At 51.6% G+C, this 15650-nt stretch overlaps 5 protein-coding genes across 5 annotated transcripts; 2 read left to right on the forward strand and 3 right to left on the reverse strand.

Annotated features, from left to right (window-relative positions):
• Window positions 1–462: 462 nt before the first annotated feature.
• Window positions 463–2300, reverse strand: Z517_11227 (uncharacterized protein; the record flags this gene model as incomplete). The annotated part of the gene is made up of 4 exons (XM_013424835.1): window positions 463–769; window positions 823–1888; window positions 1970–2011; window positions 2189–2300. The coding sequence occupies 4 exons, from the start codon at window positions 2298–2300 to the stop codon at window positions 463–465; spliced, it is 1527 nt and encodes a 508-aa protein (XP_013280289.1).
• A 1966-nt stretch (window positions 2301–4266) lies between these two features.
• Window positions 4267–5685, reverse strand: Z517_11228 (uncharacterized protein; the record flags this gene model as incomplete). Its single annotated transcript, XM_013424836.1, has 4 exons — window positions 4267–5236; window positions 5286–5384; window positions 5436–5477; window positions 5528–5685. 4 exons carry the CDS (start codon window positions 5683–5685, stop codon window positions 4267–4269), a joined length of 1269 nt encoding a protein of 422 aa, XP_013280290.1.
• A 3586-nt stretch (window positions 5686–9271) lies between these two features.
• Z517_11229 (uncharacterized protein) lies at window positions 9272–12199 on the forward strand (the record flags this gene model as incomplete). The annotated part of the gene is made up of 1 exon (XM_013424837.1): window positions 9272–12199. One exon carries the CDS (start codon window positions 9272–9274, stop codon window positions 12197–12199), a length of 2928 nt encoding a protein of 975 aa, XP_013280291.1.
• An 830-nt stretch (window positions 12200–13029) lies between these two features.
• On the reverse strand, window positions 13030–13729 carry Z517_11230 (uncharacterized protein; the record flags this gene model as incomplete). Its single annotated transcript, XM_013424838.1, has 2 exons — window positions 13030–13490; window positions 13567–13729. 2 exons carry the CDS (start codon window positions 13727–13729, stop codon window positions 13030–13032), a joined length of 624 nt encoding a protein of 207 aa, XP_013280292.1.
• Window positions 13730–13965: 236 nt separating this feature from the next.
• Window positions 13966–15537, forward strand: Z517_11231 (uncharacterized protein; the record flags this gene model as incomplete). Its single annotated transcript, XM_013424839.1, has 2 exons — window positions 13966–15272; window positions 15324–15537. The coding sequence occupies 2 exons, from the start codon at window positions 13966–13968 to the stop codon at window positions 15535–15537; spliced, it is 1521 nt and encodes a 506-aa protein (XP_013280293.1).
• Window positions 15538–15650: the final 113 nt, after the last annotated feature.

A 15650-nucleotide genomic window follows, 5' to 3' on the forward strand; every position in this document is an offset into this window, starting at 1 on the left:
ACGTTTCATCATATCCATCTGCCCCCTCCCCCATAACCACATGTGCGCGCGTGTGTGTATGTTCTCGCATAACGCATCAGCAAAGAGCCAAAAGGGTAAAAAGACACTGCTCTCCATGGGGCCGCACCAAGATTTTTCACAGACCGCGGTTGCTATTCTTTTGCCTGGTGCTGTACAGAAAACCCTTCCCGCCCCAATTCTCCGGAGATTTTATGTACAAAGTAAAAAAAAGTCAACAGCGCATCGTGAGAAAGATGCGACAAAATCATCGAAACCCTAGCCTGTTGCATGATGGCCAGACCTTCCCTACGCCCAGAAAGTGAACGACGCCTCTGTACTCACACTGTTAAGCCCCTGCAAGCATAAAATATGGTCGAATGTTCATGACGAGTAATATTAGTCTTGCAAAATAATGTAACTTGTTCCTCCGCGCCTGGCAAAGCACTGCTATGTGTGCCATGGTCACGTTCGCTGCATGCCAGGTTGTAGAGGTGCGCCATTTGGCAAGCCCATTCCGTAGGGGTTGACATGTTGGTTGCCGAATGCGCTAGGGTCTTGCATACCACTCAAAAATTGCCCAATACCCTGGGCGTGCCCGACGGGACAATCTTTATGGCCCATCAGAAGGGTACGGAGATTCCGAATTTCATCATGGAGCTGAGCAACTTGGGTGTTGAGGCTGTCATTTTCGGCAGAGTACATTTCCACCTTGGCTTGGAGATTAGCCAGCCACTGTTTCTTTCTCTGGCGACATTTGAGGGCGGCAACACTATCACAGGTTTAGTGCGTGAGACAAAAAGCGAGGGCTTTGATGGAACTTACCGATTGCGCTCAAGGAAATTCCTCCGCTTCTCTTCATCGGTCATCTTTTTGCTGTTACCGTTACCGGTCGTTGTCGTGGCTTTCCCGTGTTCTTCACCATCATCACTGTTGTCATCATCTTCGTCGTCTTCCTCCTCGTGAGGGTCAAGGGCAGGATCGACGTTGGCAGCCCCGGAATTACCCTTGGCACGTTTATTGCTTCCCTTAGCACTTGCTTCAGATTTCCTTCGATTGCCGGCCGCTTCTGCTTTCACGGCCTTCTTACCACGGCCACTACGGGTGGTAGGCTTAGATTCCTGGGGGCTCTCAACGCTCTCACCCGTGTCACTGCTGTTCCGTTTCTGGTCTGGGGCAGTTGGAACGGATGTCGGGTTTGGTACCGCGAATTGATTATTAGCTTGGCCTCCTTTCGCGAGCATAAACAGGCCATTGGCAGCATCGGTGGCGTCGTGCACAGAGTCCATAGTGCTGGTGGACGTATCTTGTGGGTTGGAAGTGTTGGCAAACTGGTTGTTCTTGTTTCGTGCAGCAGCGTTGATGGCTGTGCGATGAAAGTCAAGGGTACCAGGAGTGGCCCCGCCACTTTGCAAAGAGTTAAAGAGCGCTTGTGAGTTTGGGCTGGGGACCGGGAACATAGACCCGCCACCGCCCGGAGTCAGGCCAGTCCGAAGGGATGACTCGTTTGGCGTGGGGAAGCCACGACCGATACTGTCAAAGTAGTCACCTTGCTGTGGTCCAGCCAACATTGCAGGGCTCAGCGGCCCCGACCGAAGAGAGCTTTGCCAGTTGTATCCTCCGGTTGAACTGGTGCCAGGGATGGCAGGAGAGGTGAGAGCCGCGACTGGAGGCAGCAGATTTTTGCCGGGCGTCTCTGTCGAGGGGGCTCCAAATGATTGTTCGAAAGGATTGAATTCTTGAACGATGCTGCTCCCGTTGTTGTGAAGGGCCGAGAAGTAGTCGGGCGTCTCTGCTTGAGTGGTGGGCGCGGGTCGCGGTGGCGGCGCAAGGGGTTCTGATGCTTGAACGACGGGCTTGGGTTCTTCGGCCAGCGAGGTGGATTGTGGTTCTACATTGGCGCATTAGCAATGAGTTTCTTCTTTTTCTTTGACATTTTTTCGCAAATCAATGGGCGCGTGCCGACGCGTACCTGGGAGCGAGGATTTAGCCTGCGACGGGGATGCCTTGGATGCTATTCATGCGTCACAGTGGTCAGCATTGATCCCTAGAATGCGGCTGGCGGTGCTGTATTGATGCATGAAACAATCGTCATCATGCGGTTGATGATGATGATGTCGCGACGATGAGGGTGTGGGCGGGCGAGGATGAAAGAAATTTTTACAAATAGGGGGCGGCGAGATGGACTAACCTTCTTGTTTCGCTGTGGCTTTCTTATTGTCCATAGGCGACGACGTACGAGAAGTTGGGCCAGCCCCAAGGTGTTGTTGTGACGGTTGAGTTGCGACTGCGGCACTCGCCATATTGTCGGGATGGGATGAAGCAATACGTAGATGAGGAAACAACGTCAGCCGTTGCAGAAGTGACGTCGATAGAGCTGGGAAGGCGTTGGCGCCTCATATATTTTAGAGGTAGGGCAGACGAGGGAGTGCAGGCTTGGGGGGGCGAGCCTGAGGGAGCAGGGTTGGCTTTGTCCGAGCGGCCTGCGCAAGGGTGGGTTTAACCAGGGAGCCTGCGAATCAGAGACGTGTCAGCAAGGAAGTCGGCAGTGGATGGCGATCGCCAGCCAGGGAGCCCATCAGAATTCAGAGCTTCGCTTTTGCTCGCCACTCATATCGACCCGCCCAGTCCCCAATACTCGATCGCAGCCGGGCGGGAATTGCCTCCGGGCCTGCACAAAGACTGGGAAATTGTCACCCATCGACTTACCGGACGAGTCGTACACCTCCCTATGCTTTTCTTTTACAAGCGAGTCCCTTCTCCACGGATTGACACCCAGTCGAAATCTGGGATATCAAACGATTTTGGTTTGTGAGATTGGCGACACGAAGGGGCGATCGAGGGCGCGGCCAGAATCGGGGGTCGAAGGCGGGTTTCAGAAGAGGAGGAAGAGGAGGAGAGGAGAGTGATGACGTGTTGTTGCGGCCTTGGTGATACAACCGATAAAGGACCCAACAGAAGAGGTTCAAAGTCCCGTGATCGACAAATCGAGCGAATACAGGGAGCCCTAGGGAGGTTACAATAGCCCCGAGAAAAAGTATCGAAAAGTATTGTTGTGATGCTTTTTGATTGATGACCGGGTTTGAGTGGTGGGTTTTTGTTTCAAGAGGCTCAAACTGGAACACAAGAGAGGAGAATTGGAGAGGATGATGGGAAAGTTTGGAAACAGGGTGAAAAAGAGATGTCAATGACCTCAGCACGCAGATGTAGACACTAGAGGCCAAGTTGAGTTGTACCGAGTACCTACAAGTAGAAGAACAGACGGCATAAGAAGAAGCTTTCAGAGGGAGTTCACCGACTGGGACAAAACCGTCTACGAGTACTCGGTAGTGTACCGAGTACACTACATTCCTCCCCAAATTCCCCCCTGTAAGAAGGATTCTCTGGGTCATTAGGCTCTCGGGGGTGGTGAGAATAACTCATAGTTGGAAAGGCAAAGAATAGACAATAATGGGGGGGCAGGAGAGGACCACTCGGAGGACCACCCCCAGCCTATTGTGGTTGTCCTGTTACTTGGCGACTTGTGGGTGTCGGTTCACTTTTTCTTTTTGACTCGCAATCCTGACGCAATCGTCGATGAAAATTGCCCCAGCACGTACATCGGGTTAGTCTATGTTGGGTATGGACTCATTCCACCCCACCACGCCACCCTTGTCAATATTCTTCCTTACTACCACCATAAAGTGTGTTTTGGTGCATCGAAGCGCATCTGCAAGCACGCCACGCTCCCCCAATTGCATGGATCTTCTACTTGTAGGGGATTAACTTGCACTGTAGCGAGGATATACCGCTTTTCCAAGGTTATCTGTGCTCACCTCTCCCGGATGTTACTTCCTAATACCTCGACAACTGGTCTCTGCCCCTGAACCAGTATAAAGAATCGATGGTCGCCCTATGATCAGGTATACTTCGCTGTAGTACAAGGGAACTTCACTCATCACGTGATCTAATGCCGTTGAACGGCATTAGATCACGTGCGTTGTTGCGTATTCTCACAAGAAAATGTGTACAAAATGTACTAGCAGGGCATGCACATGGACTTGTACCGAGTATTAGTAATAGAATGTTCGCCATCACCGTGGGTTGCTCGAGCTAAGCAACGATCCTAATACGATAGATCCCTTTTGTTTGAGCATGTAATTTATGCCGCGAGATCTAGCGTGCGCTTGTCGAACAGAGACACACCAAAGCAATGCACTCCAGCCTTGTCCCGGATCGAGTTGTCCCAAGCCCCAAGAACATGACCGCCCTGACCCATTGTGTCCCATTTTACCTGTAGAAATCAAACTTGTCTGCCTCCTGTGCTCCCTTGACCTGACTCGAATATGCGTCCTCCAAATCAGCTTGGATGATGTTGTACCGATTCTTGCGAACTGCCCTCAATCCGGCTTCTTGCATAATCGCCGCAATAATGGCTCCTGACAACGGATCGTTCCTGACAATTAACGAATCCAAGTCAACCTCCGGTGACAATGACATCTTGCTGGCAATTGTACTGAATATCAACCGTCGTTCTCGGCGATCTCGCAGGGATGGAAACTCGATTTTCCGATCTAAACGACCTGGTCGGAGTAAGGCAGGGTCTAGGGTGTCGGCTCGATTTGTAGCCATGATGACCTTGACATTGCTTGTCTGGTCGAAGCCGTCCATCTGATTGAGGAGTTCCAGAAGAATTCGCTGAACCTCTCGATCTGCTCCTGTCTGGGCGTCAAAACGCTTGGTAGCAATGGCATCGATCTCGTCAATGAAAATGATAGCAGGTGAATTCTCTCGCGCCATCCGGAAGACATCTCGAACCATGCGAGGCCCTTCACCCAGGTATTTCTGGACGAATTCGGAGCCGACAACCCGAATGAAGCTGGCAGTCGTGCTGTTGGCAACCGCCTTGACCAACATAGTCTTCCCAGTTCCAGGAGGGCCGTAGAGCAGGACTCCTCGTGGCGGGTCAATGCCAATTTGTTTGTAGAGATCAAAGTGTGTCAGCGGCAGTTCCACTGCTTCGCGGATTTCCTGCTTTTGCATATCGAGACCGCCGACATCCGCATACGTTACATCAGGTTTCTCGTCAGCTCCAAGCATCGCAATCGAAGAGTCGGCTTCCGGAGGTAGGATATCAACAAGAGAATTGGAATGACGGTGGAGGGCCACAGAGGAGGACGGCTTAAGCTTTTCACGGTCGAGGGTCGAAAGAATGCGGACGACATAGTTGGAGCCGGTAGAAGATTGGACAATTCCGGTGCTGTATTCTATTAGCGGGCCGAACATGCGTGAAAGAGATACACTCCTACTTCTGATCGATAGCTTCCATGAACTGGCCAATGACCAAGGGGACGCTCTGTATGCGCTTGATCTCCTCTTGCGCTCGCACCAGCTCCCGCTTTAGCGATCTATGAAGAAAGTTAGCAAGCACATCGGCCTGTCAACGATATTTAGCCTACCTCTGTTCATCCTTGATATATTCTTCCTGTAGCTTGATATATCTGGGATGGTCAGCTGTGGCGTAACCACAGACAAGTGCATAAATCCCTACTCTAAATGTCTTTGCAACCTCTTCAATGTGGAGTATTCGTCACCCCCATCTGTACCAGCTCCTTCCAAAGAATCGATATCCGGGATGGAATCTGAAATGGGTGGTTTCTTGTGAGGCGGAACAGTGTTTGCGGGATTGTCAACAAGGACGTCGCCCATGGTGATTGCTAGGTCCAGGGGCCTGTTAGACGGAGATAGAAGAAACAGCTGAAGTCACTTGAGAACTACGAGAGTCTCAACGAAGAATCCAAAGCGAATGGAAGATAGGACGGTTGGTCGCAGACTTGGTAGAACGACCCCCAAGTTGAAGTTCTAACTTGAAGGCGGCCACAGGGACGCGCCGCTTGAGATATTGAACTAGTCCTATATTGGACTAGAATGAACTCAGGATCGGATAATCTGAATATCCGTCGCCAGATTCGCCCGCCCTCGGTCTTTGACGTCTCGAATGACCACGCAGCATTGCACAAGCCGCACTTTTCGACCAGCTGGCCTCTTAGCAGGCCCTCTTATCTGATGGACCAGTAATCCTATAAGCCTTCAGGCTGCCTAGCTATGGTCGGCACGCTGGCAATTGTCTACCAATTTTGTCGGCCCCTTTACGGCTCAACAGTGGTGACAGGCTTTCTTTCCTCTTACCTGAACTCGGCAAACCCTCCCTACAACTAGAAGGCATAAGCCTTTGCTATCTGCATGTCCAAGATGCTGGTGAGATTGACTATCTCTAGATGGAAAAGAGCTGGGTAAAGTGACTTGATGGTGCCAGTTTCTGTCTGGAAGCATGCGGACCCGGCTTTTTGGATCGGTCGGTTTAGGGATAGCTGCGAAAAGGAAGATCCCGCGCCGTTGATCTAATTCCTTTCCCCCCCGGCTCCCCTGAGCCCTTGGGATACGCCGACCAGGGATCTCCATGGTTGAATTAGACAAGAGTATTTGAGGAGTCTGGAGAACTCGAATTGTGCCACACTTTTGAGAGCTTGGAAGCCATCTCCGCAATGCGTTGGGCCTGGTAGCACTCCGACAGCAGTGTATCATGCGGTGCTGAGAGTTTTGGCAGCACATCGGTCCATAGCCGAAAGGAGGAGCGACCCATGCAGCTAATAGATAGAGGGCCACGCAGCACCATGCACGATATGTGCCTAACCATCCAGGACCGGGGTGAGTGAGCTGGATTGCATTGGTTCTGGCAATATGAAAGAACCCGCCAGGTTCGCTTGAGACAGTGTTTGGCGTGTGACACGATTCGAAGGTTTGTGTCGACAAGGACTCAGCCTGTCCGCAACGAGGAACCTAGACTTGCGGATCTGCCAATCAGACGATATCTGGCCGCTTGCGCATGAGCAATGAGCTGGTTGAGCTGGTTGAGCAGAAATGAGGCACTATCCGACTATGTAAGCCCTGGAATTCTGCTACCTGTTGGATATTTTCCTTTTCTTCTTCTCTTCCTATAACCAGGTTTCCTCTTCTTCTAAATTTGACCCTGACGATGTCCCCCTTTCGTTGTTGTACCAGGCCATATCCACGACGGCGTTTTCTCTACAACCCTCCAGATAGGCTCTACGCTCTCTCCGCTTTGATCTATCATCACACGGGATGACAAGAACAATCTAGACATCCTCCGGCCAGCACAGTCTGAAGAGCATTTTCTGCTGAAGAATGACCTTGTTGACGGGAAAAGGACATATGAATGACTGACCGCCGACTCGAGTTCGATATCCAGCCTCTTGTTTGTCACCGCCATCTTCTCTTGTCAATCCCCCTACACACAAAGCTGTTATGAAACGCTTTGTATGTGCTTACTGAGTACACACTTGTGAACACAGAGAGACACATACATACACATCCAAGTGGAGAGCACATGGCACTTCGTCGCTCCAAATGTGGCTGTCATGGGAAGCGGAGCTGTCTTTGCTCAGCGTGATGGGGGATGATTAGGTTTGTGATCGCACACCAAGGCACTTGGAGCATGGCCTAAGCCGAAAACGAGCTTGGTGCGGCCCCAATTTGGTTTCTGCTGCGTTTTGAAACCCGTGTTTTGTCCAAGTCCGCAACCCCCAGGAGCGAGACCTGAGTTGTGGGAGAAAAAAGACGCCCTGCGATGGTCAGACTGATGTCTTCAAGGGACACCAAAAACTCACCCGCGCAGTATCCTTCTTGAAACGACAATAGGCGGCATCTGAATTCCCATGTTTCTGCAGTCGTCGGCAAATGGGGGCACAGTGAGCGAGTGCAGCGTGACAAAAGCGGGCAAGAGAAGAGCAAAAACTGGGATGGCTGGTTGCTATTCTTTTCGCACACTGGAAAACCCTGCATTCACCCCAAGGCCAATGAGAATTCACGGATGGCCAGTTAGCGGCCAGGCCCCCTCGCCCGGCCTTTGCGCGTTGCCCCAAGAAAATCCGAGTGGCACCGGACTGCCCACTTTTTGCCCACCACGCTCCCTGCCTGCACCAAAGTCTCAGCTCTCTCCAGCTGCTGCTCTTGTCAACTCTTGTCACTTTGTCGCCTCTAAGTTGCCTCTGGTCTGCCTCTCTCCATTCTGGGTTGTGTGTCCTGTCCCCCTTCCCAAGCGCTTTCTTTAGGCTCCCATTTTTTTTCGACCTGCCCCCGATTCCAACCTTTACGGTGCCTGTCCTGTTGACCAGTTTATCCCCGGTTCCAGGCATTTGGTGTTTTGTGTTTCATCAATTACCATTCCCTTTCAACCCAGTTGTCAGCTCAGTCCTCTGGCCATCGCTTGTCATCCCTTTGGCCGATCGTCTCCCACCCCGCCTTGTTTCGTGGTGATTGTTCTCTTTTCTGTTCCCTGCAGTGTACGAAACCACCACGTATCATCAACCCTTGGGAAAGGAAATCCAAATCGCTACCCATCCATCTAATCACATCCACAAGGTAAGCCTCTCGTCCCTTTTCTTATGATCCCCCATGAAACCTTTTTTGCCTGCCCCTCTGCCGACTCCCCCTTGCACTTCGCAAAAACATAGTGGGCTTGTCTTGTTCTTCCCTCTGCCGGCCGGTTCGCAGCAGCCGGAATTGAACACCAGCACATGGCTCGCCCACCACATCATCCATCCTCTCGCCTTCCTTCCCTTTCCCCAAAGCCATCCGCCCACAGATCCATCACTAGCGCCTGTTACCTTCCATCAAACATGCACCTGAGATCGTGTCGCACGGCCCAATAGACCTGAGTGGGACCCTCTCCATGATCCTCATTGCCAGTCACTCTGACCTACCCCCCAAAGCGTGGCTAACCTTCTTCTCTCAGCAGTTCCCAGTTTCTCAGTTGTCACACGCCGCCGGGGCTAAACCCTTTTCGGCCGTCCCCCAGCCCTCAGGAAAATCGTCCCAATCTCGACTTTCCGATCGGTTCGCATACCTTTACGCCTGTGACGATTCCACTCAAACATTGCCAGTCAGGTAAGTAGCCCTATCCGATGTCTTCTAAGCTTGCCTGTTGCCCCTTCACTTGGCTCGTATCACTTTACCCATGACGGCCCGATATTGATCTTCGCATCCCCCTGTGACGCGTCTCATTCACCTCTCCTGCCCCCATCGACACCATCCACGTTCTTGCGTCAACGCGCAACCATCGCCGGCCCTGCCCATCACGAGATATCCGGCCTTGATGAGCGACATTGATTCTGAATCGGATGTGTCCACCTGCACGATGGCCGCGCGCACTGTTGGACCAAGGCTGATGACTCTCGTTGCTATAGCCAATGGATGACCGAACCTCATTCGAGCCATGAACCCTTGGCTGACCGATACCTCCTCGAATCCAAACAATCATGTTGGCTTTGGAGGCCCAATGGATGCTGGCATGTCTTTCCTGCAACCTCCTCAGACGATAAATCCCGCCCAATTTCAGAATCCCGCGTTCCTCAATGGCGCTGCCCGAACCACCTCACCTGCATTTCACAACCCCATCTACCAGACAAACCCGGTGATACCTTCCAAAAGAGCAAGAGAAGACAGCTTGGTCACTTCACCGCGCCAGGCGCCTGGTGGCTTGCCTGGTTCGCGATCACAAACTCCAGGACAAGTCCCCTTTACCGGGTTCAATCCTCAAGCCAACGGTGTACCGGCCATTTCAAATGCTCCCACACCGTTTGGGCATCTCCAAGCTGCATCTAATGCATCTCCATCTCCCACCATACAACAGCTAAGCCATTTCGCCTCAACCCAGGGCAACCAACGCGTCGCGACGACGTCTCCTAGTCCGTTTTCTCCTCAACATGGTCCCCCTCACGCTTCTCCCGCTCCTTCAGACCATGCGAGTCGCGTTGGCACGCCCCATGACAATCCTCAAAACTTCATGCCAAATGGCGTTTTTGCGCCAGGGTTCAATCAACCTCAGTTCGGTCAGAATATGAACAACGGAATGTCACAGGTCGGGATGAACCCACAAATGAACATGGCGGCGCAACACCCAACTATGGCTGCAGCTCAGAGAAACTATCAAATGCATCTCCAGGCCCAAGCGCGTCAAATGCAGGCCCAAGTACAAGCTCAAGGCCGTGGCATGAACGGCACGCCAGCCAATCCTAACCAACCGGGTACCAACCCACAGTTACCGCAAGGAGCGTCAGCAGCATTTCACCCTGCCAGGCCAAACAATCCTGAAGATTTCATAAGGGGTCTGCAACAATTCATGGCCGCACGTAACCGCCAGGTTGATCTGAATCCGGTGATATGCGGTCGGCAACTGCCCTTGTTGCGGCTATACGCAGCTGTGGTGAAAAACGGAGGCTCACAAAGGATTTCGAAACTAAACCAGTGGGCTGCGGTTGCGCACCAGTTTGGCTTCCCCCCGCCACAACAGATGCAAGCAGCTCAAGAGCTCCAGGCGTACTGGATGACCAATCTAGCCCCGTATGAAGCTGCATGGCAGCTGTCGCAGCAGAAGCAAAAGATGGCAGCCCAAGCGGCGATACAACCCCCAACTCAAATGTCACCTCCGCGCGATCAACCTCAAGACCCTAGCCACCAGAGAAGTGCGTCTGCCAACACACCAGTCGCCCAACCGCCGCAGCACCCTACCGCAAATGGATTTATGCAACCTCCACACGCTCAAGGGCCACAAGATCTTACTTCGGCTGTTCAACACCGATCGAGCGCATCACGACAGTTCGATCCTCAACAGATTGCTGCAATACAGAGCCAGGTACAGGGTCAAACGCCCCAGAAGCGACCTCAGACGAGTGGGGGAAAGATCCCAGAACCCGAACCGGACACGAGCAAGCCTTTATCAAAGCCGATTGAAGATCCTTTCAAGCCTGATGTTCTCCCTCCCAGCAGATTCCATGGACCAGTCAACGTGGAAGAAATGTTCATCATCGGCCAACACATTGCGGAATCCAAACCCTTTGTGCCCTCTATCCGAGAGCTGGGTGTAATTGACATCCATGCTTTGACGATGGCTATCAAGTCAGGAATGCACGCAGAAACCCGGGTAGCACTGGACACGCTTGTTACCCTTTCAATGGAATCTGCGTTGCCACTGGCATTGAGTGAATGCGATGATCTCGTTGACACACTACTGGACTGTGCTCAGGACCAGGTCGCCTTCCTCAGCGAACACGCCACCGAAGTCTCGGACGAAATGTTCCTCACCTCATACGAAGATCTCGTCCGGGCATGTCGCATCGAGAACGAGTCGTTGCAAGATGCCCCCGAGTTTGGAACGGTCGCCTATGATCTTGAAAGAGCCGCGGATCGCCTGATTTGTATCACCACCCTGTTACGCAATTTTTCGTTCTACGAAGCCAACTTCATCCCACTGGGTCAACCCGAGGTTGTCAAGTTACTGAGCACAGTGATTCGATATCTTGGCACCACGGAAATGTTCCTGCGACACAATAGAAACACCCTGGATTTCATGAAAGATGCGGTCATCTACTTTAGTAACTTGTCGACCTTGCTTCAGCTTCCTGGGAAGGAAGAAGCCCTTTGTGTCCTGCATTTCCTTCTTGCATTCGCACCCACCCCACCACCTACCTCAAGCTCTGCTACCAAGGTCTCTTTCGTCCCATACACGCCCGCTCTACACAAATACATGCCTTCCGCTGTCGATAGCCTCGCCAAGCTTCTGGCGCGAGACGAACCGAACCGGACATACTACAAGGCCATCTTTGCTGCCGATGCGCATTCGAGCCCTCCCTACGAGCTACTGACGAGGGCATTTGGACTCGCCATTTCTTCAATACCAGCAAACTCAAGCCATACTAGGACACTCATCGAAGCACGGAAACCCTTCCTCCTGCAAGGAATGTTGGCTGCAGAGATCTTGGCGGGTCTTGCTCCGGGCTCAGATCATCCATTGGCGCGCTCATGGCTAGAGTCAGACGATGGTTTTGCAGGCAATCTTCTACGGCTGGTTGGTTTACTGAGTGCGGACCGGTCGACTCAGACCGCTCCCAGACACCCACCACCGAATAGCCGAAATAATGCCTTTGAACCCGACGTTAATGGGTATGGAGCAATCGCAAATCGTGCTATCGCCGTATTGAAGACCCTGGTGCAAAAAGCTCGAAGAACTGACGAAAGCGGCTCTACAATCGTACCGTTGGGCATCATGCCGAGCAAAGAGTCCTTGCTGGGAGCGATGATACAGAAAGATATTGACCCCGGTATTCTGCGACAACTTTGTGTTTATGCTGGTTTAGAGGATTAGCGCAATGAGCATTGGATGGCATGCGCGCCATTGGGCTGATGTACGGGATTTTGAGCATACCCTATTGCATTCATTCAGCATGTGCAAATAAGAGTTGGAGGACAAGAACAAGATGTGCTATGACGGGAACTTTCTTTGGGCTCGACTTGAGGGCCTTTTTGTACCTCCAAATGATAGTTACAATGGTTGGGTACTGAAGAGATGCCTACTCCTCTCCAAAAAGAGATGGAACGGCACAAAATATGTGTACTTAGTCTTCAACTTTATTCTATTAAAGAAACTGTTTGACTTGAGCTTAAGAGCAAGGCAAAGGAAAAAGGGCATTGCCTTTCAGGCTGCTGCTTCTGTAATCTCGTACCGCGCCTTGGTTGAGCTCCATAGGTTTGTGACACTGGCGAGAAGGAAATCTAAGCCACCAAGCATGAAACAATTGATTTTGTTAGTGATACACGCATAAATACATGCCAGCCATTTCTGCTTCACTCTTCGAGAACTTGATATCTCTCAAGATCAGGGTTCCCTTTCATGCATCCCCCGTCATGTAGAGTAGATCGCAAAATAGACTTCTGGTTCTTGCGATTGCTTGCTGTTGTCCCATCAGTGCCTGATAGAGCTCACTGCGCCATGTTAGAAACTCCCAGTACCATGGGATGTGGTGTCAGGTGGAGAGGCTCGGTGAGGCCAGTTGGTTGTGCCCCCCCCCCCCCTCTCTCACCATCATCACCACCATCACATTCCGGAACGTGAGACATCGTATGGTGCTCGCATGGCCAGATGCCTCCAGACACCTGTCACCGTGGCCATTTTGTGCTCTTCACCCATGGTTTGTTTCAAAACCCATTTACTTCTGCCCACCGCTTGATCTCTGGACCTCTCCACCCCCTCACAACCACATGCCTCGTCGTCCAGTTGATCACAACGTTGGCCTTCTTCCGTCCCCGCACGTCGGTGATATATTCTTCCAACCCCAAAGCGGTGCGCACAGCGTTTGCTAGCCCCTGTAGATCACCCTTGATCTTGCGGATCGTGGTGATGTGTTTGGAGCCGCCAGATTTGGATGTTTGGTAGATTGGGAGGTTTTTGGACGGGGTGCGCACGACCAGGTACGGAAGTGGGGAGAGGGTGGGTGTTAGATTATGGTTCTGGATTTGACTCTTAAGGGAATACGGATGTTGGGGAGGCATTTGCCGTTGCTCCTGCTCCTGCTGCTGTGGTTGCTGTAACTGCGAGCGAGTCGCTGAAGAAGTTGGGGTCGGATACATTTTGGTGGCTCGATTTTCGCTGTCCTGTCCTGTTGGTTGCGGATTATGTCAGTGAGTGTTCATACAGGGAAGTTTCAAGACGGCTCTCCTGCTGCAATGACATACTTTCTTTCCGGATGGCTGCTTTTTGTTTTCGATGTAGCTTGTCCAGAGTTGTGATTTTTGCGTACTTCTCCCTGGGCATCCATTCTGACTTCCACCTGATCTGACAAAGAGGCTTTTGTGGATGGAGCATGGCCCGTAGAAGTAGAGTTGAAGGGGGCTTCATGGTCATGTCCAAGAGCGTAAACAATTGGGAAGCGCTGTGCACCTTGGAAGCAAATTATTGAGACGAGGACATTGGACGTGATGCACACGTGAGGTGCAAGGCTGTCAAAGCCAAGACTAACGTTGACTCGTCTTGGCATTGACGCCGCTTTTTATTTGCCTATTTAAGACTAACGCTTTTCGGATTAGCGTGACGCCGCTCGATTCAATTTCACAGGCGCACCACCAATATTCAAAATGTTCTCACAGGTCCACAATCTCCCAAAGGGCCATCCTGAGCACGAAGATAATCAAGATATACCTGGGTATATCTTCTGCATCTCCCTCCCACCGACTCCGCCTCCTTCTCCTCCGCCTTCAAAAGACATCCTAACGCCCGAGAATTTGGAAATTGTGGTAGAATTCTACGACGCCCTTTACATAGGGTACGAACCGCGACCCAGATTCACGATGGCGCACCTCGAGGACCCAACCGGCGAATATGCCTTTTTGGCGAAACTCATTCAGCACATGGACCGACATCTCATCTTTCCCTTACTTGAACACAAGCTGCAGTCAGAAGATATCTCACAAGAGCGTTACGACGACCTCAAACAGGCCATATTCAATCTCCTCAGTGACACGAACATGATCGACTACGTCGGCAATCTCTACAAGGAAATTCACAAGACAGACGCGACACCTGCAGACTACGCGAAGAAGAGAGAGGAAGTGTTGAATCAACTGGCAAAGTACCAGGAGGAATCTGCGCACCTGACCAATTTGCTGAACGACGAGTCAGTTACATCTCAACTCCGAAGTGACAAAGTCGCCAACCTGAAATTTCTTGAAGAGCAACACGGAGTTACGCAGCAGATGGTAGACAACCTCTATGATTTTGGCAGATTCCGTTACCAGTGCGGTCTTTACCCCGAAGCCGCTGACTTGCTCTACCGCTTCCGTGTCCTCTCCACTGACAATGAAAAAGTGGTCAAGGCCACGTGGGGCAAGCTGGTCTGTGAAATTCTGGGGGAAGAGTGGGAAAACGCCCTTGAAGAAGTGGAAAAGGTCAAGGAACACATTGAGACACGTTTGTTCAACAGCCCCCGCGCACAACTTACCGCTCGTGAAGCCCTGGTGCACTATGCTCTTTTCCCCTTCTTCAACTACGAACCCGCTCGCGAAAAGTTGACCGAAATGTTCTTCTCCCCACCATACATCTCTTCTATCCAAACTGTTTGTCCCTGGATTCTGCGTTACCTCACCGCAGCCGTCATCACCAACCGTGCCCGCATGAACAACTCTCACAACTACCAGAAACAACTCAAAGACCTTGTCAGAGTGGTGAAGCAGGAAGTCTACGAGTATCAGGACCCTGTGACGGAATTTGTCAAGGCCCTATATGTCGACTTCGATTTTGAAGGTGCACAGAAAAAGTTGTCGGAAGCTGAGGCAATCTTGAGAGGAGATTTTTTCCTGGGGAGCTCAACAGATGCTTTCATGGAGAGTGCCCGGCATCTCATCTCGGAAAGCTATTGCAAGATCCACCAGAGAATCGATATCCAGTGAGTGACTACGCCTTTGCACCAACTCAAATACTGACTCCCGTGGCCCAGGGATCTCTCTACCCGTCTTGGACTTTCCCCCAGTGAAGGCGAGAAATGGATTGTTAACCTCATCCGCGACACAAAAGTTGACGCTAAAATCGATTACCAGGCTGGAACGGTAGTCATGAACCACCCCCCACAGAGTGTTTACCAACAGGTCATTGAGAAGACGAAGGGCGCATTCTTCCGCACACAGGTGTTGAGCGCCGCTGTGGCGAAATGAACGGACACTGATGGAATCAATGCGCGCAAAAAGAATTTCTGTTGAATAGCTGAATCAAATGAAACGACAAGAAGATCAAGACAATCGACAACAATGTTTTACGGAGTAATAGT

The sequence above is a fragment of the Fonsecaea pedrosoi genome (genome assembly GCF_000835455.1).
Source record: "Fonsecaea pedrosoi CBS 271.37 unplaced genomic scaffold supercont1.7, whole genome shotgun sequence".
Taxonomy (NCBI): Eukaryota; Fungi; Ascomycota; class Eurotiomycetes; order Chaetothyriales; family Herpotrichiellaceae; genus Fonsecaea; species Fonsecaea pedrosoi.